General features: G+C 48.1%; 1 protein-coding gene across 1 annotated transcript in view; it reads right to left on the reverse strand.

Moving 5' to 3' along the window:
• The window catches only part of LOC144177807 (peroxisomal ATPase PEX6-like), a 172,525-nt gene that overhangs the window by 52,286 nt on the left and 96,682 nt on the right, over window positions 1-23,557 (reverse strand). Inside the window, exons 16-17 of the mRNA XM_077705390.1 lie at window positions 23,185-23,456; window positions 12,864-12,948 (exon numbers count right to left, since the gene is read on the reverse strand). Of these exons, the coding sequence (XP_077561516.1) occupies window positions 12,864-12,948; window positions 23,185-23,456 (357 nt within the window). The remainder of the gene's footprint in view (window positions 1-12,863; window positions 12,949-23,184; window positions 23,457-23,557) is intronic.

Consider the following 23,557-nt stretch of genomic DNA (forward strand, 5'->3'; position numbering starts at 1 on the left):
TTCATTCTTTCACCCGTTCTACACACCGGTTGAAATTTTTTTTTCCCACATGTATTATCGACTGGAAAAATACGCCTGAACATATGTCTTAATTAATTTGAATACATAGAAGCAAATGTTTAGTTTATTTTAACCTTTTGTTCTTTCTCATTGCTGCCACATGTTGTATGCTGAACTGCTGGTATCTATGATCTTGTTCACACCTTTATGCCCTTCCTTCTTGGGCCTCTGGTTCGCAGTACACACTTCAATAAAAATTTAAAAAATTAGTGACAAGGGCAGCTGGAGGTGCTGAAGAAAAATTGGCTTCACACTAATTGCAGAAGACTCACGGCAGAACACGACGTGTATACCCCACACAAAATAAAACTCGCCGATATAATTTTATTTCAAAACAAGACAGCTATGTACAAAAACAGATAGGCCCCAGATATTTATAGATACATGAATTATTAAGCCTTAGTTATAAACAAAACTGGCTGTTTTGTTAAGAGCAGTGATGCCTCAATGAGTTACCAAGATCTAGTTCATTTCCGTAATTTCCACTTATAACGCGGTCTTCTGTTTTGAAACGAAGCCTCTTTCGGCCAAAGTTAGGCAAGTAAAGGGACAACAAAAAGAGTTCCTTTGTTTAATGCTACCAAATGTACTAAGTATTACAGAATTGAAACACACAAGGTTAAGTGAACAACACTACATACAACAATAAGTTAAGTTTATGCAGACAAAAAAAAAAAAATCAGCACTATATGACGCTAAACTGCAGCACAGTTTATTGACATTTCATCGATAGACACACAACTCGTAATGATCAAGTAGTCCCATGCATGTTGAACCCTTTCATTTTGCACCATTCATATTTTTCTTCTCCTGGGTTCCTTAAATATAAATTGATACTTGAGCATCATCACATACACTATGTTCTTGCAATCAGTAAAAATTCTATGCACTCAACACCAATACAATGGCTTAGAGAGAGAGAGAGAGAATAACTTTAATGGAGACCAGCGATGTTAGCCGAGCCGTCGGGCTGGCTTGCTACGCTAAATGAGAGAAGAAAAACAAACAAACAAACAAACAAAATAAAACGTGAAGACGAAAAGATGTCTTTTGATGCGGCGAAAATTTTCAATGACAAAACTTTGTCCAGTTCTGTGCTCCGAAGAAACTCCAAAGGAGCTTTGATTGCACGTGCAGCATGACTGGGACTCGACCATAAAGGCAAAAAGCAAAAATGCTCATGTCGAGATTTTGGCATATTTTAAAGATATTTAGGAGGTCAAAATAAATCCAGAGTACTTTAATACGGCGCGCCTCATAGTCCAAGTGTAGCTTTGGTGCATTAAACCCCATAATCAATCAAATCAATGTAACCAGTTGAGAGGTAGAAAACACAGTTAATTTGCAGCGCCTTGCTTTATCTTTTTGCAAAAACACATGCCCGCTGCCAATAAAGCTGCAAGTTACTATAATGCCAATACCATCAAAGTACTCCTCATAAAATCAAACGCTCTTACAATCACAGCTAAAACAGTCAGCTTCCGACCGTTCTAGTGCCCTTTTCCACTTCTCCCTACGCTTGGCGCCAGACAGAAGACAAAAGTGCTACACCCGTTCATTTGTGCCTCTGCACCTGGAATGGCAGGTCGACACACAGCCCAATCTAGGCATTCTCGAGCTCAGGACACCTGTCGGTTACTTTATGCACAAAGCGCAAGCACATGAGCTTAGTGCAACAGGGATGGTGTAGTGGAAGAACCACGTAAGGCAGACCGAGGCCATTGCTGCATGAAATGGGGCTGAAAGCTGTAATTGCGCGGGAGCCTTCCAGATGATGATAGTGATGTTTGATAAATGATTTGGGAAATGAATACTGAAGACATTAGCTCCACAAATGGCGTTGCTTGCTGCGTCAGATAGGGTGAACACAGTAAATGAAAAAAAAAAATCTGGAAAGAGTACGTAGAAACAATGAATAAGAGGGAGAATGAAATAAATCAGGAACATTTGAAAAAATGGCAGTAGTAGGATAACAGATCTCAGGATCTCAAAGTTATAGAACGTCGACCAATCTAGAGCCTTTGTCCGTAGCGCAGTGTCAGCATGACTGCTACAGTTCACAAAAGTGATTCAGTTCTGAAAAGTTTTTTCGTAGCAATCGCACAAGAGTTCTTTTCGCTGTCTCGTGTTGGGTTGCATGCTGCGTGCAGTAGCACAAGAAATGACACATGTTCTCTTTCATAGAGTAAGGGCGTTCTGCATTCTGCAGCCCGTCCAGCCTCTGAATAAGCGTTTTGGAAGAGGGTGTTCACTTTGTGGAGTGATTTTTTTAGTTTTTTTTTGGTCTTCTGCTGTTGAATGAAGCTAGACCGTCAAGCAGGTGGACAAAAGGCTGAAAGTTGGTACACATAAAAACTGAGTGGAAGAAAAATGATAAGTGAGCAAATGGTGTGTTAAAGCCAGGGCCTTTGACACTTCTGAAACCTCTACCAGTTGGTATACAGTTGTTCATTTATTTTTAAGTGTGATAGTATGACCACATGTTAAGCTTTTTTGCACAACTTCAGCGTCATGCAAAAAGTCAATGAAAGAGGGCATGCCATGCAGTGAAGCTAGAAAATTTGAATGTCATGCGGCAAAGCCAACTTTTACTGCTCAATTATTCCCAAATTTTCAATACTCGAAAACATTCAGCACTTTGAATGATAAAAGTGCACTGCAAATCAAATAGCAAACAGCATTCGCAAAGTGTTTGAAATTTCAGAAATTTCCACGCCTCTATTGTATTTTTCTGTGTTTGGCGGGACCATCAAATAAATGGATGGACATTAGAAGAAGGCGCTTCCTTGGAAGCCAATGTCACTATACCACTTGATAAGGCACTTTCTAAACTCCCCAGAATTGTGTCAGGACTACCGACGCTGTGATCAAAAACTACGACCAGCTAGGGATAGCAAAACTTACGGACAGTACGAGTGAAGCTGATGCCGTTTACTACCGTATTTACTCGCGTAATCCTCGCACTCGCGTAATCCTCGCACCCCTAATGTGAGCCACCAAAACTTGGATTTTTTGGTTCCTCGCATAATCCTCGCACCCCCAACTTTGCAGCGGCGAAAGTTGCCTGCTCGCGGAAGTTGCCTGCTCGCGAAACCGGCATGGTGCACGCGCTCTCCCCCGCCGCCTCTCCGTTCGGCGGAGAGCGCTGTGTATCCAAGGCCACCCAGGCGGCGCGCCCTAACACCCTGAATGGCTACTCCCTAACAGGCGCCCTAACATTAGGGTCCCTAGAAATATACAATTTCTAGGGACCCTACTAACATGCTACTCACACTGTCCTTGGGCCGGTTTCGCGTGCGCGCAACTAGACAGTGTTCGCGCAGCCCGCTGTCGTGTCGTCGTGTCGCCGTCGTGGTCCCGTGTCCCGTCGTTGAGCGGCAGCAGTCAGTGAGTCACTCGCGTCAGTGGTGGATAGCTCGCTGCCATTTTGAGAACTTTTTGATGTCTTTGTTTTGTGTTTTGTGCTTGGTGCCGCTTCGCCATGGGGAAGAACGCCAGCTACGCTGCCGCTTTCAAATTGAAAGCGATAGAGTACGCGATCGAACGCGGCAACCGTGCCGCAGGCAGGCACTTCGGCGTCACCGACTTCAACGTGCGTTACTGGAGTAGGGCACGCACATGACGACGACGAGATAGGGCGCGCGCCAGAAAGCAAAGGCGGCAATTTCACGATCGCTGATCGACGGGAGATTGTTTACGTTGTAAATAAAAAATAAAAAGAAATAGCTGCTGTTGGCAACACTGAGCTTACATATACAAAAAACGACCGCTACATTTAGCGGGATTGGCATAAGGCGAATTGGCAACACTGTGCACGGGATATTTTTTTTTTTCCCGCATAATTCTCGCACCCCTAACTTTGCATTGACTTTTCCGAAAAAAAAAGTGCGAGGATTATGCGAGTAAATACGGTACATGCTGCACTAGGCTGTTGCACGTTACTCTCCCAAGCTTCAGGTGGTTTTTGACGTTTCATCGCACAGTAACTCACCGAAATATTTCAACAACTTTGAAAGTGGACTGAACCTAACCTCCGATTTAGTCAGTCTATCGGTGTATGCAATGGGCTTTCGAATGCGTGGTGGTGCTATTTGCTTAGCTGCACCGATGCCATCTGCACGGTTGCATTTTGCCGCATGGGCCGCGGCGTTCCTGATGTGAAATGTGGTTCGCAGTGTTGTGTTGGCAAGAACGTTCATGTGGACAGCGTTTTTTTTTTTTCGAGCAATTTGTGGATTTGCGAATGCCTTGTTACAAGTAGTAGTCAGCATTGTTTTTGCGTCGAAATTTCAGACTGTGCTGTGCACGCTTGCTACAACCGAAGATCCGAATCAGGTCGCATGGCAAACGCAAGCGCGTCACTTTTTTTTTTTTTTTTTTTTTGCTGCTTCGGAGCCAAGGATAGAGCAACGCTCGATGACAGTCCGCCTTCATGCGACGAATTTACAATGAAGTTATCGATAATGGGACTAATCAGTACTGAATCTGTTGCACCTGTTTCGTTCCAAGTGGAAACGACGGGTCTTGAAGCTTTCACCTCACACTTTGTCACATGCTTGAAACATTGTGCAGTGCTCTCTGCACCGCTGTCCGCACCTGTCTAACCGTTGGACAGGCGCTGATAACGTAGTCCGCTTTGCACTATCTCCGTGTGATCCCCATGCATTGATTTTCTTATTTTTGGGTTGCTTCAAAGGACCGTGTCTCGAGTTAGGAAAATTTTTCCACCCAAAGCTGCAACGAGGCACTGGCTTTACTGAGCCACCCAGGCATGCTGCGCGCTTCTTGGGGAGTGCGAGAGACGGTGAGGTGCTCTGGCAACAGTGTTATGGTGTGTTGAACGTATGACTGACGTCTACCTAAGCTCCCAATGATGGTGAGCAATTACGCAGAGGTTCTGGGTGGAAGCAATCGTGACATATGTATATAAAATTAGGTGCAGCCACGTCGACAAAGATTCGACCGATAGTTTTCAAGTGCTTTTTTTTTTATGTAGACGAGGTGGAAATTATAAGCAAAACAAGATTATGGAACACGCTTTGAATACTGCAAAAACAGCGCAGAGACAAGCGATAAACCATATTGCTCTAGTTTGCCAATCCATAAGTCGTCATCTCTGCGCTGTTCTTGAAGTAGTCAAATTGTATAGCCAACGTCAAGCTTTAGTGCATAAGCACAGAACGCGCTTGGTCATTAAAGAGCACTCGAAGACGACAAAAGAGTTGGATGCCCACAATTACCTGAAAAAAGGTTGCATTTCATGTACACGTATTCACCTAAAAACACTGGAAGTAGACAAGGCTGCGGCTGGATGCACAGTCGGGTTAGCCTCATTGATAAAGTATGCCGGCTACCTTAACACATCGTGTTACAAGCATGTGCAAGGTATGAGGTGAAAGCTTTGACGGCCGTCGTCTCCACCTGAAATAAAATGGGCACGCCTGATTCGGTACTGATTAAACCCATCATCGATAGCTTCTTTGCGAATTCGTTGCCTGAAGTCAGATCATCTTCAAGTACTGCTCTAGCTACCGCTTCAAAACAGAAAAAAAAAAAGTGAAACGCTTGCTTTTGTTGTGCGGCCTGCTTTCGGATCTGCGGTTGCAGAAGTGTGCACAGCACAGTCCGAAATTTCGAAACAAAAACAATGCTGACTACTCCTTGTGACAAGGCATTCGCAAACCCACGAATCACGCAGAAAAAAACACTGCCCACGCGAACGTTCTTACCAACACCACGCCGCAAACCACGTTTTGCATCGGGAAACATGCTGCCTGCACGGCAGAATGCAACTGTGGATATGGTGTCGGGGCCGCCGTGTAGGTAGCATTGCTGCACGGCCAAAAGCCCAGTGCATACACCCTATTGCTGAACTCCCAAAGACACCAAGTGGCGCAAAGGTCGGATATCAAACAAACATTTTTAAAGGTTGGCATAAAACCGGTGGACAAAGATGCATTGCGTTTCCTGTGGTTTCAAGCAATACCAAAACCGGGTGTACCACTTTCACCAGTTTTGACTTGCTGTATGACCCGCATCCCTTTCAGAGTGATGGCTAACCCATTTCTACTTCCCGAAATGCTTCAACACCACTTAAACAAAGAGCAGTACCCTCAAACTGTGAGACATACACGGATGACGTGCTCACAGGAGCTGGAAGCGAGAAAGCTGCCGTGAAGCTGTACAAAAATGCCACTGAAATGTTTGAAGCAGTAAAATGCTATTCCAGTGATTTCAACGTGACTCCCGGGATACCATGCATCTCGGTTATTTGTCGGGTGTGCTGAAGGTTTTGCGACGTACGTGGGACTCGTGTGCCGACCACTTAACATTCTCTCTATGTATGGATTGTATTCATGGCATAGAACCATTCACAAATTGGCCCATGCTACAAACAACGGCGTGGATATGTGACCCACTAGGGCGCAACGTGAAAACTTGGAAGTGTTGGTAAGCATGTTGAACCCTAGCGTAAACGACATGACAAAGTAGCGCTTCGTGTGTCCTGTTGCTATCGTACTGCGTCTTGTCATTTGCGCTGAAGTTCAACATGAACCACTGGGAAGGGAGGGGGAGGGGGGGGGCTTTCTTTTTTCATTGTCCATGCCAAGGTCCTGTTCCACGACGTGTGGCGTAAAAACATCGACTTCAACACGCTACCTACCAACAGCACGGCGGCCTGGAAGGTAGCTAGACGGACTCCCTATCTCCCTGAGGTTCAAGTACCCCGGTACTACAGGTCGCAAACAAATGGAGGGAGGACGGACTGCTTTCACATTTCTCCTGATACCCGTCCAATGCCATATGAGGCAGTTGCCTACCTCACCCTGGAGGGTGAAAACGGTACAAGATCGACAACTCTGGTAAGCAAACAAAGGGTTGCACCAGGCAAGGAAATTACACTGGCGAGACTGGAACTGATGGCATGCCTGCTCGCTGGTCGATTGTGTGGCTATACAGTTAAACCTCGTTATAACGAGACGGGCTATAACGAAATAATGGATATAACGAGCAAATCGTAATTCCCCTTGAAAGTCCCCATAGAAACCAATGTATTTAAAGCCTCGTTTTAACGAGGTAAAATTTCCCCGTTACGGGATATAACGAACAAATTTCGTTGAGAAATCAAATTTTGAGCTAATTTTACAACAGTGCGCAACGCGGATTTGAGACAGTGCGTGACGCGGCAACTGTATTAGCAGTTCAAAACTCCCGCCACGCGCGCGAAGCTGGCTGGCGCGCCATGGGGACGCTGCGCCCGCGAAGCCCCCCCCCCCCCCTTCCCTCTCCCTGCGCACGCCATGCAGACGATGGGGCCCTTCGATTCAGTGTCGGACTCACCGCGGGCTCCCCGAGAAGCAGTCCGACGTTCGATTTTCCCACGTATCCCTATGGCTTCGGGGAATCCGCGGACTATCCGCGGTAAGCCCGAGAAAAACCCCAATGCACACGGCGCGCGCGGTTGCGTCGCCTTCCTCCCCCACCCCTCCTCCCCTGTTCGTATCGCCGGCGCCGCTGCGTAGTTGTGTGTGCGTGGGTTTTGGCAGTCTTCAGCCTTACCTTTTATCGTACTGCCGGCGTGATTCCAACAGCGCGAGTGCGACAGGCGGGAAGCGAAAGCGTCACTCTTGAACAGAAGACGGCTATGATAAAGCCGTCGCATCGGGCGCGAAGGGAGGTAAGATGCACTCCGTGGTAAGGTGGCAAGAGACTGACGTGTGGACGAGTACGCTGTCCACCATCGCGAGCAACCGAGATTACATCGTCAGCCCTGTTGCACATGGTTTGAAAAGAAGCGCTAAGGACGGCGTCGGAGGGACTAGATGCGGCGGAGGTGCTGCGTCGCTGCTTCGGCGCGCACGAGGGCGGCGAAGATGGAAGCCATCGCTCGCATCAGGAAGGTGCATCAATGTCCAATTACGGACTTCGTAGCCGAGTCTGTTTGAAATACGAGTTTTGAACTGCAATAAAGTAGGTTCGTGACTATTCCTTTTTACCTCCGGAATGTGTTTATTTTACTGACTATCGCCGTGCAGCAAGATGCTATTTCGCCCGCTTTTTGTTTTAGGTAACTACAATGCATATTATTTGCAGTAAATGTCAGCTACGGCTATAACGAAATATTGGCTATAACGAGCAAATCGCGGCGCCCCTTCAATTTCGTTATAACGAGGTTTAACTTATTTTGGAAGCCCTCAAGCAACAGCCATCAAACATCTACCTGCGGACAGATTCAACAACAGCACTCTATTGGATTCATGAAGATGTTGGCCGCTGAGAGCAGTTCACACGCAACTGAGTCACTAAAATTCAACGCCTCGTGAACAAGTGCGTATGTAGACATTATCCGGGAAGAGAAAATCTAGCTCGCGACATCCCAGCCATGCAGCTGGCCAAAAACGCCCTGTAGCGGAGCAAAGCACTGTGGATTTGTCCCGCATGCATATTGGGAATGAGTGGTTCCGAAAGCGATATACGATGAAATCGAACTAGGGGAAAGGAAGAAAACAAGATCATTGCCAGCGGCAGCATCGCCACCTACTGAGTCGGGCGTGATCGATCTGGAACACTACGGCAAAATCTTAAAGCTAATCAGAGTCACAGCTCGGGTTTTTCAGTTCATCCCTAGAACCAAACAACAAAGCAGCAAATTGGGACCCCTCATATCCGACGAGCTTAATCAAGGTGAACGATACTGGATATGTTGGGAGCAAAAAGGGATTCTCAAAAGAAGTCACGTGTTCCGCCCAAGGAACACGAATTACCCCCAACTCCGCTTTAAGAATGTTCACTGATGATTGACAGTGCTGGCATTTTAAGAGTTCAGGGAAGACCACAACATAGCCAACTTTGGTGTGGCTTAAAGCAAACAACTATAACAAAAGCGTAAATGGGCATTTGAAAAGGTTTATGATATAAACCATTTTGTGAATCCGGTGTGTAAACACTACTCACAGGAATATGTCATGACTGCATGATTACATTACAATAACCATGTGCTTCATTAGTAAAGGTACTTTTTCGGATAGTGGTGCATGGAAGCTTTACCTAGCGCATATATGCGGCATATGTAAACAAGCAACAGCTGCAAGTGAAATGACCACGAAAACTAGTCCCAAACGGAAACAGCATCTCGCATGAAGCACACATCACGTAACCAGGCAGTGCTGAACGCGAAAAAAAAAAGCACAGCCTGGACACACACTGCAGTTGCTGCACCAAGCACACTTGCCACCACATCATGCGGCCACTAGAATAGGCGAACTAGCAGAGCACTCACGACGCTGGTTTGGGAACGCCGCAGTCCACCAGCGGCACTAAAGCACTGGGAACACCCTCACATTTCAAAACGCACAAACACCGCCACACATCGCTACCAACTGCGCAGATATACAACGGGAAAGTTATGTAAAAGGTGCACCCCTCGGATGCGATGTGTTTCTTGCAGTATCGGAGCTAGCGGCGCCGCAGCTTCACAGACACACATTCAACTCCGGGAGAACTGCGACGCACCACACACGGCTGATCGCGAGAGCCGAACTTCGACACATCAAACAGATAACAGCACGGCGTACACACTGGATATGAAAAACTTGCACTGTACACAAGCGCTGACCGCCACTGCGCGTTGCTTTCACTCACAGTGACCATATTTTGAACGTTATCGATGATCCAAGCGCGGAGACAGACCTTGACAGCTCGGAGCGCGCGAGAGCGGGGCCACGATGAATTTGGACTTATCAATCGTCTCGCGCTAGCGATGAGCACGACGAGCGTATCTCTACACAGTTGATAAAGAACAAAAACACGGCGAACCACTCTGCAGACGCTGGTACTGGGGCATTTCCTGCCTCGGCTCCACACAAAGCACGAACATTTAAAAAGACGAACGATAAACGCGTATCGCAGTACCGACTCAGGACCGGGGTGGTCTGTCGTGACTTCTGCAAGTCGTTGTCGTTTTTGATATCACAATCAAGTTGTGCGACGTACACCGTCCCCGCAGCTCGCCGCCGCCATGCTGCCAAAGGCCGATGGGCGGAGCCAACTCCAGCCGGACGGCCCAGCCGGACGGCTCCAGCCGGACAATTCGCTCGCCGAGCGAATTCGACCTCGGCGTCCAACTTGGCCCGACAGGGCCCCCCCGACAGAGCACGACAGGCCCAGCCGGACCATGTTGGGCTCTGTCGGACTCAAAAGAAAACGGGCTTTAGCTGCACAGTAGTCCACTGCTCTGGAGTTGTCTTACACGACACTGACCGATTGGTGTAAGCGACATTGTCTTACGTGACCCTGTCTGTCGAGCATACTTCATGTTTCACGAAACGATTACTGCCTACTGTAACAAAAACAAGCCAGGTGCAAATACAGTATAAAACAAAGCAACGGTGGACAACGGTCTGCGGCTCCGTATGGTAGCGCCATCTGGGAAGACTGATGGAAAGCAAGGCTGCAGAGCCATGGCCAGGTTAGAGTGGCGGCGCAAAGCCTAATGACGCGCTGGAAGTGATTTGAATACCCGCCCTTGAGACTCCAGGGCAGACGTCACGAAAAAACATGATTTGGCGGGAGAATCAAAATTTTAACCTAAATTGATTAATTTTTCAGTGAATAAGGCATCGTTTGCTTCCCGAAAGTGCTGGGGGCACTATAAAACATGAAATATTTCAACTGAAACAAACTTGTACTTTGTCTGCATGGCCCCTTTAAAGAACGACATTTATTATGTCATCTTAGGAGCCAAAAAAATTTTGGCAAGTCAGGGTGACAAGTGCACTTTTAATTCGGTTTTGAAGATCCATAACATTGCAAAAGCATTCGGAGAAAGTTTTTCTAACAGAGTATCACAAGGTACGAACTGTACTACCTTATTACAAACTTTTTAAAAATTCTGCGGCTTTAATTATATACAGCATGGAGTGCCGTTACAAATATTAAACTGAAACACTCAGCAACCGTAAGGCGTTTTTATTATCATTTTATTGCCGAAATTATTTTTTGTAATCCTAGGCTGCGCTCTATGCACAAGTGCAAAGCAAAGGGACGGTCGTGCCACTAACAGACCCCTCCCATTTCAATCCCCGAGGGGCACGTTCACCACGATCGTAATTCGAGTAAGTGCGCACGTTAAAGATTTGCAGGTGGTCAAAATTAATCCGAAGCCCTCCACTACAGCGCGCCTCATCGCCTCTGTATCGTCAGCGCGCTAAACATCGTAATCAATCAATCAATTCCAGTAACGTTACTATGTTTATCCACCTCGCTTTTGACAATAAATTTCACTTGAGAGACAATTATTAGTAGCGTCCATTAATACATAACTAGTCCCGCTATCGGACGCTGCTAGAACATTTTGCGGCGATGTAGCCTGTGCCACAACTTCTGTCGTGTCCATTGTACCTTTCCCGCCGCTGGCGAGCTCGCTGTCAAACGCAGCAATAACTCGGCATTTTATAACACCGCACTGAGTCCCAAAGTTTACTTCACACACGCACCGCACCTCCCACGGGGATGAACGACGGTGTAGCGCGGGCGCCACGTTTTCGATGAACTCCGTCTTTCGAGCACCGCAACTTCCCGAAACAGATCATCCGAATAAATGAAAACCCAGCCACCCGCTCAATCTAAACAAAAGTAGAGATCGGCGAAACAAACTGCGTGCCAGAACAACGAGCGGCGGCTTCGCCCAGCGCCATGCTTTCCATTCTCCATACCAAGTTTGCGGCACCCAGTGGTGCCGTTCCGCAGATACGGCACTCCGAAAATTGCAGTTTTTTCATCAAATTGCACAAATAGTTTGTGACCTCAGCTGACGTAAGTATTTTTTTACGGCATTTTGCAATGGTTTTCGATGAGAAAACTACAGAAACGCACGGAATATAACGTGCAACTCGCCAATGTGAGGTGGCAAAAAAACTATTACTCGGACATTTTTTTTTCGATGCGCGTTTTTTAACTCACTGATCACTGAATCAAACCGCTAAAAACAGCGCCACCTTGGGTGTGCTCGAGAATTAGGCTGGCAAGTTGGCATTGTTCCCCGCTCAAAGTTACGTGCACATCAAAATTGTTTTTCAGAATGTTTTGGAGCAGTTTGGCGCAATTTGTGCAATTTTCAAGCTTCTGGAGCAGCTGGGAGCAGGAAAACTGATTTGTATCAAAACTGCGCAATATGCACGGCTGTCTCACCCCTGGGTTGTAAGAGACATTTGCATGAAAGCGGTTTGGTTGGTTTTTTTATGTTCGCCATGTTAGCAACATTCCATTCAAGAGACCTTGGTCACAAGAGACACGTTTTTTGGCTCCCTTGAGTATCTCTTGTAACAAGGTTGTACTGTACCTAGGCATTAAAAAGTTAAGTAATGCCCTACAAAAATTCCAGAACTTCCATCCCTTGCACACACACAATTAAATACTGCACACAAGTTTTCAATGTAGGCAAGTCTTTGGTCAGAAGCGCACTGAATCTTACACGATCAAAAAAAAAGCCTACAGTTCCTGTGCCCTGGGTGATAATGCTTACCACAACCATCAAAACATGTTTTCAATAAGAAAGGTAAGATGATCCCTCACTAACCCTCACAATGATGAGACGATCGTGGTCCTCCTCACGCAATGCAGAAATCTCAAAAAGGGGCGGCGACCTTTCAAACCAGCCTCCTCAACTGAAACCCCGCGGACTGGACTGAGCGAGCCCTGTCCTCATACAGAGTGGATACACAGATAACCAACCTCTGACAACCAGCCCACTGACGCTGCCCGCAATGGAAAAAAGGAAAGGGGGGGAACCACCGCCACCTCACCTGAGGAAGCTGAGGGCGCACTCGGTGGCAACTGCCTTCGCAAGCAGCGTCTTCCCAGTTCCAGGGGGACCGTAGAGCAGCACACCTGCAGCGTAATTCCGGGTTAGCGCACACATTGTGTTGGTCCCCAATTTCACATGTGTTGCACACTTGTGCCATGCACTGCGTACACTCCCGTCTTGCATACGCAAAGACCTCTCCCACCGTGCAGCCCACAACTCGAATAATGGCACTGTGAGAAAAAAACTGCTGCCCAGTGGACGTTTTTTCAGTTTCATTTGCTGATCATCAGCCCTGATCAGATGACGAGCTGCAGGTGGCCAGCGAAAAATTGTGCAGAGAATGATCGTGCTTGGAGCAATCACGGTGCAGCACAAACAGAACTGAGTTTTTTTTTAATTAAATGTGCTTCCCATGAAACGGAAACGAAAATAAGCTGTGAAAAAGAAATACGAGTTGTTTTTGTGGGTTACAAACACAGCGGGGCTGTTCAGCTCCAATCCCTCCAAGCACGAAGCAGATGCTTAGTACAAGTTACGACCGTTGGTTTGACCAGTGGTGTCGTCCGGTAACAAGCATTACTCGCAGCCGGCTGGCTCTCAACCATGGCCACTAGTGGAAGGGGGTCTCCGTTCCATTGAGTAGATGCCCAATCAAACTGCTTTCCAATACAGCTTAAAAAAAAAACCCACCTCAATACAAGTGATGGATAATGAGGCTGTTACGTTTCGCACAACATTTACTGGAGGGGAGCCCTGGGCTGAACTGCTTTGTTTTCCCCATTTTCTGTCTGCTTTAAGGTACAAGGCTAGAAGACAAAGTAGTTAAGCCCTTGCTCAATGTTAAACCCCTCCGCGGGTTTATATTTCCATTTCTTGTGCATCTACATGCACACAAAAATACTGCCCTCGAATATCAGTCTCAATCCATTAAGCTACTGTAAACCTGTTTGCACAAGTTCCCTGCCTGTTTTATAGTACTAACAGTGCACGGTGAAAAAGCTACCACAAGAGCCTGTGATGTGCGAAGATGCCAAAAGGCTGTGTCGGTCTGGCAGCAGAGCCAGACCAACAGCGTAAATGTTCACTGCAAGTCGAATCGAATGCAAGCACTACTCGCCAAATAATCTTCATGCCCCTTCATATGCGAGGTCAGCCAGGTGCGTAGCCAGGGGGTGTGATTAGGTGTCAGAACACCCCCTGAAATTTCCTCTGCAGTGCAATGCCCACTTTGCCCCCTCTGCATTTTGGCCTTATTTTCGTCCACACTGTTGACACTCCACTTGGGTATATAGTACTAATATGCGAAAACAAAATAAGAAAATTAGATAACCAATTAAAAGAAATGATGTGTGTTTTAAGAGGTTTTCTTTGCTTGTGAGGTATAACACCCCACCAAAAATATTTCTGGCTACACCACTGAGGACAGTAGCAACAAACAACACACCAACATGAAGGTTCCGGCCCACCAAGGTGAGTTAGCAATCTGCGTCCCTGGTGTACGCATAAAGTGGGGTGAATCAAAAGTAAAGATGACACTCGTGTGTTCCACTTCATACCTTTCTGCACATCATTCGTTGTCGCCTGCAAACACGTTTCTCCCCAAAGAAGGGCCGCAATTATGAGTGAATCAGAGGCTTCGTGCCTTAGTTACGTGCCACCAATTCTTTGCTCAGTGCAAAAGACTCATGGAGAAGCCGTGGTGCACCAGTAGGTGTGATGCAAAAGAGAAGTGGGCATGTCTCTACGTGTCGCGTGTGAAGGTGGCTGCCTGTACAACGGGCCTTCTGTGCATGCTTGCACCTACTCTCACCACGTGAACCAGCTCAGCTTTGACACAGCTACGTTGAAAGTGCATTTTAAGGCGAAAGTACGCTTGTGCGAATAGTGATATTTTAGTTCGGAGCGAATTCGAAGCGAATACAGTCTACGCTTGTTACAGCGGATCCAGCAACAACGGACTTTCGGTTACAACATACCATTTCTGTTGGTTTGTCTGGTCCCCTTGCATTTTAAATGGAGTCCACTCCGCTCATTACGGACCTGGCTAGAGCAGACTATCGGCTACAACAGACTAAATTTTAGGCGAAAATTGTTTCAACTGAATGTTTATAGCGGACTTCCGCGGGGCCGGCACCCGATGTGCTTTTTTGTTTAGTTTGGCAAGAAAACGGTTGTCTGGCAACATTGCTGGCAGCCGGATTGTTGGCGCAGCCAACCCAAGCCAGTGCCAGTGGCTTTTTTTTTTTTTTTTTTGTGCGACCAGCGGCATGAGCAGCAGGGTAGCTGATTTCACTGTCGGATAAATTAAGCGTAATTAACGCTGTTGAACATGGGGGAAAACAGGCCGACATCGCCAGAAGTACAGGCCTGTCTAAGCAGACGGTCCGCTCTACCGTCAAAAACAAGGCCACTGCCGATAAACGTGACTCCGGTGAGATTGAAAACAGGGCATACTTGAAGTGGTGCACTCGGGGGCGAGTCTGCCCTCGTCACTTTTTTTATGTAATAAAAAACTCGGGTTCAGTGAAGTTCGGCTTTTATTATATCCATGCATGCATCGTTCCCGTTCCGTTCTGTGAAAAAGGTAAATGCCTCAAGTAGGGGGTTGTTCCCCATCCATTGTGTGCAATCTGCCGGTAACTGTGCGGAGTCCAACTCGTCTAGCTTTCAATTTCACAGCATTCCGTCATCAGATTATTTCATTACAGCTGTTTCAATGACCAGACTTAAACCGTTAAAAATGTGGAAGCTGCCTTGAGGGAACGTCTGGCAGCGATCCGATTTGTTTGACGAACCGTTTCAGGAAGACCTGCCTCGTCGTGAGGGGATTTAAAAGAGCCTAGCTAATGCTGATGGCCACGACTGATGTTTTATAGCTGGTTAATAATTGCGCCTAGTTATATTCTTGCTTTATTTGCTCAGCTTATCATGCGTCTTTACACGCTTGACCGCATGCGCTAGACCTTTTTTAAGGGAGGGTGCTAAGCTTTGGGAGCGGTGTTTACGCGATTCTTTGCCCTCGCGCGAACACTGTGCAGAGGTGCTGCAGGTGTGCAGAAAGAGCAAAGTGTATGTACTATGCATATGCAATATCGGTCAAAGTACCCACTTTAGGGCTCATATTCCTGCCGCTCTCCCCCCCCCTTGTCGGATACTGCATACTTCGGCTACAGAGGACGTTTTTTCCCGGATTCAGAGGGTCCGTTGTAACGGGCATAGACTGTATACCTAGGGTCGAATACTTTCGAAGCAAATTCGAATAGCTGTCAGGTGTCACTGAGCTTCCCATCACTGAGACATTCTGGTAAAAAAGTTTTAAAGTAAAATCTCGATGATACGAATCTCGCGGGACCGCGAAAAATATTCGTATCATCCTAAATTCGTATGACCGAACACAGACCAAAAAATTGAGCACTTAAAAAAAGTTTTCGTTTATTTCTTTTCTTACTTACGCGTGGAGAAATCCGTGACGGTTTTCTGCTTTTTTTTTTAACCTCCACGTCGCCGAGCGGTAATTTCTGGACTTTCGTCTCCTCATTGGCGGTGCCCAAGCTCACTACAGGAGCGTTTCTGCACGCGATTCGTGCGCGTCGGCGTTGCGCGCGCAATTTTCACGCCCGCCTCGGCGATTCCGCGCCCGTGGTCACCTGTGCCTCGGTCAGAAAATGACGCGCATGGTGACTATTTGCACCAATGGGAAGGCGTGCGCCTCAGGGCGGCAGTTTTGAAGCGCTCAAGACAGGTGGCTGCATGGAGGCTGCATGCATGGCCGGCTGGCTCCACCGGAGATGTTTAGGCTTAGCCCCCCAGCAGATATTTCATGGGCGCTTTCACTAGCGGCGCGGATGATTTTGTATAGAACCGTTTTCGTCCACATTATTATAGCTATTTACCGCACGAGAAACTTCGTGTGTGCTTTGAACAGCATTTTAAGTAGTGGTTAGAAGCGGTGGCTCGAGCGCCCCGGACCACTTCGCGACCGAAGCTGCCGCCTGGTTGCGGCGGCCGGCCCCACCCCGCGCAGCGTGCGGGTGGTTTCGCGGCAGCGTTAGCGCGCCTGTAGAGCCCGCGACGCATTTTCACGAGCAGAAAACAACAGACCGGCTGTTCCTGGAGAAAGAGCCCGTACGTCGGACTCTCGCTCGTTCGGCAGTCGGGCGCCTCGCCGGCTCGTTCGTATCATCCGCCGGGCCACGCAGGCCCGTTCGTGAGAGCCGAAATGTTTCCCATTGCAAATGTTTGCAATGGGAACAATTTCATTGTTTGAAACAATGAAACAGGAGCCTCGACTACCCTCTAAATGTGGCTTAGCTTGTCTTGGCTCTGCATGTAGTCAAGATGTTGGACTGATGTCAATGGCACTGCGCCTTGCCTAACAAAACCGAAACTTGAAGGAAGTTTTGATATTCGTTCACTTCGAATACTTTGAATTCGAATATCGGAAATTTCAAATTCGAGTCGAAGCGAATTCGAATACTGTAATATTCATTCGAATATTCGAAGCGCCCGAATATTCGCACAAGCCTAGGCGGAAGCCTTAAGTGCTAATGCCCCCCCCCCCCCTTCTCCCCCACACACACACAGAGAGAGAGAGAGAGAGAGAGAGAGAGAGAGAGAGAGAGAGAGAGAGAGAGAGAGAGAGAGAGAGAGAGAGAGAGAGAGAGAGAGAGAGAGAGAGAGAGGGGGGGGGGGGGGGGGGGGGGGTTATTGAAACAGCAGGGACGGGGTAGGGGAGAAAAAGAGTTAGGAGCTGTGGGCGGCCATCCTATAGGGACCGGGCAGCTGGATGGGTGGCGCCACCACTCGGCGCTCCCCTCATCAGTGGAATGAGCCGGTGCATTGGACTACACAGCCTCCCGTTGTTTTTGTCGTGTTTGCTTCGGTGCTTTGTATGTTTTGGTGGCGTTGTGAGCAGACATGTGAGATTAAACTAAGTCTAAACAGATGTGTTGGGTTCTTAGATGCAGTAATGACTACGTAAACATGTCGGATGCGTCTAAAGTTGGGTATCGACTGCAATGGCATAAGCGCTTTTTGCAGCGATCTGCGCTTGGCTCCACCCGTTCTGAGTACGAATAAAACTACTATTATTAGTATTATTTTCTTAAATGCACTCACGGCTACGCAAACTTATTGGATGCTTGTAAGGTTGGGGAAGGGCTACATTGACACGAGCGCTTTTGCAGCGCTCTGCGCCTGGCTCCGCGCGATCTGAGTAGGAATAAAGCTATTAGCAATAATAGAATTAATTTCTACCACTTTAAATTATCTTCGCTGGTTTCAATGACTACGGTTTCCATGCCAGCCTTAGCGCTGGAATACCTCGATACGTGTGCTTTAAATAGAAAGGCACCTGCATACGAGATGGATTACCGTGTAGCCGTAGAAATGTTGCGGTAGTTTACACTTTCTGTAACTGTGAGCTTTGTACCTTCGGTTTTGGTGAGCGACACTGTGACAGCATGGGAGCCTGAAAGCCGAAGTGGAAATCCCACGTTTGTGGTGGTCATTTTATCAAGAGCCAAAGTTATTCACCAACTCAACTGCCCAAGCTACAAACCATCCCTCCTTCCCTTCCCGTTTTACCCCCTGCGTAGAATAAAGGCTGGCACCGATAGTTAAAAAATGTGGCAGTGTTAACGTCATGCGGTGTTTTTTAATGCTTAAGTATTCTTTACAGACTACCTAAAAAATCGTGTAATGCCTGTTGAAGACACCAAAAACACGCGATTAGTTGCCTCAAATATGGGTGCATGAGCCCGAGTCCTCCACCACAGACACATTTCCGACACAGTGGAAAAAGTTTAGATTTGGGGGCGCATGAAGTTCAAAATTAAACAGCAAAATCATCTAATGATTATGATGGTTGAACACAAAGCTTTCTTCGTGCGAAATTGAATGGGAAATGGTCAAAGTCAAAGACGCTGCGATCAAAAGACCAAACTGCCCGCTGGTCAAATTGGATGCTTAACTAGTCAAAGTTTAAATCCAGAAGGCAACCCAGGAAACTCATACGATAGAGCTTTGCGATAAACCATCAGCGTCGTTAGACGGAGGTGTGCATGATTTTTCAAGTGTAGGTGGCAGCTTGTAAACCGACCGCAGCATTCAGTTGTGAAGCTGAGTACAGGTTTCGGGCACCCTCTTGTCTTGTGTCCTTCCGCCACGCAGGAATTGGTTTTTGAAAAACCATTTACCAACTAGCCAGCAACCATTGCAATTCTTGTAAAGCAATGCCTCTCCACGACAAGCAATAACATTCTACTATCATGCGGTATTTATTCTATCAACGATTCCCGATGACCGTAGTAAGAGTATTTCTCTGAAATTAAACACGTTTCAGCCGTAGGTAATGAAGATACGGAAGCGTCATCCGTCACGATCTCTGTTTTGAGGTATAAATCTTCGAAGACACCCTCCAACTTTGTCTTTCGCTTGTGCACGACATCGGCGCCGTTTCGTCATCAACTGCCAAAGGCCTGCGCCGCAGCATTCCTAGATCGGTTGCGCACACCGGCTTTGCGGGAGCATTTAGCGGGAATATACTCCTCGATTCGCAAAACTGCATGCAGGCATGAAAAAATTGCATGAAGCAACGAACTTTCACTTCCAGCTTGACTTCCAGCTTGGCACATTGAGCGTCGTCTGCTATTTGTAAATACTGAGTATGGGCGTAAATAACACACATGGCATACCTTGTAAACGTCACATCCACACTGAAGATTTACCGATCTGAAAAATGCACGTGTGGTTACGTTCGCTTTGCAAGCCGCACCGCAGAAAAACAACAGAAAGCCATGCACAACTACGCTGTGCTAACCGCCACCGGCATTCCACTGACGAGCGGTTCGCCACGGGCGGCGCTGTTCGCTGAAACGACGGTGGTGCCTTACAACGGCCGCCCGGTCCCTATTCCGGTAGGCCGCGTGCCGCGGCTGCCATCCTCGCCCAAGAGATCAGGGCCTCCTGGTCTTCGAGCTGGCAGCTCTGCAACGCGAACTCCCACTGCTCAAGGGTAGGAGATCTGGGTGGTGGAGGGTTGGTGGAGCACGTCCAGGCGAGATGAGCTGTGGTGTTCGGCTCATCGCATTGGGGGCAGTTAAGTGGGTAGTTAGTAGGGGATATGTGGTGGAGATGGAGGTGATTGTAATAAGTGTCGGTTTGAAGTCTGCGCCGAATGCGGGTGTCAGCGGTAGAAAGGGAAGGGTGGGGAGGGGGATAGGTGCGCCGGGTTGCTCTGTAGTGGTAGAGGATGTCAGTGTAGGTTTGGGAGAGGGGCGTAAGGGAGTTTGTAATACTGGCTTTGACCTCTTCTGGGAATGCCCGGTGAAGGAGAGCTCGGGCGGTGGCATGTGCCACCTCGTTCCCAGGGAGGGAAGTGTGGCTGGGTGTCCACACTATGCGGGCATGAGGGAGGGTGGGGCATTGAGAAAGGATGGCCAGGGTAAAATCCGAGACTCGTCCGAGTGCAAAACGACGGCAGGCAGCTTGCGAGTCAGACAGTATTGTTATGCTGGGACTCATGGCTTGGGTCATTGCGAGGGCAATGGCTGCTTCTTCGGCCGGGGTAGTAGACGCTGTGCAGACAGTTTCCGAGGTGAGGAAGGCATTGTCGAAGCGGGCAACAGTAGCAACGTGAGCTGGTCGTTGAGGATAGGGAGAGGCGTCCGTAAAGAGGGTGGTCGGGTCGCTGCCGTATTTTCTGATGAGGAGGTGTGTACGATGCTGACGACGGTCAGCGTTGTATGTAGGGTGCATATGATGCGGAATGGGGAGGACTTGGATGTTGCATCGCATTGATGGAAATATGCATTATGGTGAGTTCAGAGTTTGTACCACCTTCCGGCCTAGCATTTTGAGCAGATGACGACCGGCGGGTGTGAGTTGTAGGCGCTGTAGTTGGTTTTGGAGATGGGCCTCAATAATTTCCGAGAGGGTGTTATGTAGACCCACTTTCAATAAGCGGTCGGTAGAAGTAAAGGTAGGCAGGCTGAGGGCTGTCTTATAAGATTTGCGTATTAGGACATCAAAAAAAAAAAGTAAATAAATAAAACCATAAGTGTGACCAAGTGGAAGTGAACCCGGTACTCCACAGTACCAGCCTGATGCTCCACTGAGTGTGCTATCTTAGGCTAATTGCGAGCAGCAGAACAAAAGTTGTCGCCACTGTTGTTCTTTTCTTTCCAGCATATGCTCCCACGGGGAACTGACCCAGAATCAGGAGCTTTGAGAGGCTAACGTGCTTGCTTCACAAAATTCACAAGACTGAGTTGCAAACGTGAGATTTGTAGAATACAGCATGCCACATTACACCTGAACATGATAGCACGTGAGTTGAACAGGTGCACACCAGCCACACACAACCCATATTCCAAGGGGGGCTGCAGAGTGTGCCAGTCTGCTCGATGGCGCAATTCATGCTACATAAGACGAACAAATGAAAGCAAAGAAACCGATGGAAACAATGTAGCAGAAAAGAAGCCGGTCAAAGTAATTTCTGCCAGAACAGAAAAAAACAAAAGTGAAGAAAGAGAAGCAAATACAGTGTAGCAGCAAAGAAGTTGTTCATAAGTGTCACCAGGCTTTCGCCTTCAAAGCTCATAAGTAGGCTTAAGCGCCCAGTAGAATTTTTTACTCGACTGACTGCTTAAACTCCTTGGTACTGTGTGCAAACAGGTTTGGCTATTAGCGGCCGCTATTGTAGCGCCTATGGCTGGTATTCACATAAAAGTTCAGCATGCGATTTCTTCTCTTGGCAACACTGAAGACTGCCAGGACAGTGCCCGCCGTGTCTGCGCATGCGTTCGCATCTCGCAGAAAAAAAAAACAAAAAAACAACTAACCCCAGCATCCGTCACCTGCGCCTTTATTACCCAATTCTCAGTTGCGGGGTCAACACAGTGAATATTCGCAGTGGCATTGTGTGGTGATGCTGTGGTGTGGTGAGCACCGGAGAATGGAGCCACATGGTTACGAAGAAAGCGGCACGACACACAAAATGCCTGTGCTGCAGCACAGTTGCCAGCGAACACCGATATTGACACAGGCACGCCCACACCCTGCCCACAGCAGAGTCGTTCAGTATGCTTCCGAAGAAATTGTGATTGTTCACGCCCGTGCCGATTGACATACAACGGTAGTGCAGCAGTGACTGCATTGTTAGCTGGGAGACGAGCGGCATCAACCCGCCATGGTGGCTCAGTGGCTACGGCGTGCTTCTGAGCCCAAGGACGCGGGTTCGATTCCCGGCCGTGGCGGCTGCTTTTCTGATGGGGGTGAAAAGCAAAAATGCCCGTCTGTACGAGATTTCGGCGCACGTTATAGATCACCAGGTGGTGAAAATTAATCCACAGTCCTCCACTACTGCGTGCCTCTTGGCCCAGGTGTAGCTTCGGCACGTTCAACACCCCAATCAACCAATCAATCACTCAGACTAGCGGCGTCTATCGGCAAGTGGATAAGCATACGACGTCACCTTAGCAACGGGAATGCGCATACATGTGCATGTGCGTTACACCAGTTACTACAACCTATAAATACGCAGGGAGAAAGTGCATTGACTCAGTGCATGCTGGGTTGTTACGCTGTCAGAGTGAGTGTTCACGTCAGAACCTTTTTTCCAAACCTGTTAACTGTGGCCTCGTCATGCTCTTGTCATTTATCAAACGGGGGAACTCTTGGACGCCGCATGCGCACCACTCAGGCTACCTCGGCGTGAGCCATCAACAGAGGGCCCAGTCACACCAGTGGGATTCCCCGCCTCCTACTTAGCAGTTTCTGCAAGTGTAAAAGCCCCATTGTGTTTACAGGGACGAAGGCAGGCCACAAATCCTTCATAAGCAGTCACCCAGTAATGCTTCGAGCATTAACAGAAAATGCGCAGATTGAAACTGAGAGCATGGTGTGGAATCATGTATTTCAGCTGTGTGCTCTGCTTTCTGTATTCACTCTTAGGGCTGGCAGTACTGTAAAGCGAAACAAATGAAAAGGAGAGATAACAGGAGAGAGAAATTGCTATATATATTGTAGTGACGGTGCACCCAGTGTCGACTGCACTGAAAATGACCACGGTATATATATTGTCACGGTGTATATATAAATATACATATTGTAATGAAGACCATTAAGGATACTCGAGGAATTAGAACGGGCAAACCCCTGCTCGTGGATATTCGCCATGTGTTGAGGCCACAGGCGGCGACAAGAAAGGAGCAACATTGGGCACGAGTCGGACAAAGCTCAATTGGCCCTCGCAATCCTGGCTACACCGGCCTCATAAACCTCACTCCAATATATAGAAGGGGTGAGAGACAGCATACCCGAGCGCCTGAGCCCCGCCTGGAGGAGCTGCGGGTGCCTGAGGGGCAGCTGTAGAGTGTCCGTGAGGGCCCGCTTCACCTCCATGAGACCCCCGATGTCGTCCCAGTGCACGGCCGGGATGCGGGGTGCCCCCACTGCCTGCGCCTGGCTGCCCTGGAGCCACTCCAGGGCCGCCAACAGGTGCCCCTGCACCAGCAGCGGGCCCCCAGCCAGGTGCAGGCCCGCCTCCACCGCTGCACCCGCTTCTGCCGTTGGCTGGGCATGGACAATGCTGCGCACGTTGCAGCACACGGGGGCACTCATCCTTCACCTGACGTGCTCGTGAACCCCTGCTTCACATATCAAACGGCAATGACATCGGCATACAAAAAG

Source organism: Haemaphysalis longicornis, unplaced genomic scaffold, assembly GCF_048455015.1.
Source record: "Haemaphysalis longicornis isolate Haplotype H1 unplaced genomic scaffold, Haemaphysalis longicornis Haplotype H1 scaffold_1, whole genome shotgun sequence".
In the NCBI taxonomy this organism is placed as follows: Eukaryota; Metazoa; Arthropoda; class Arachnida; order Ixodida; family Ixodidae; genus Haemaphysalis; species Haemaphysalis longicornis.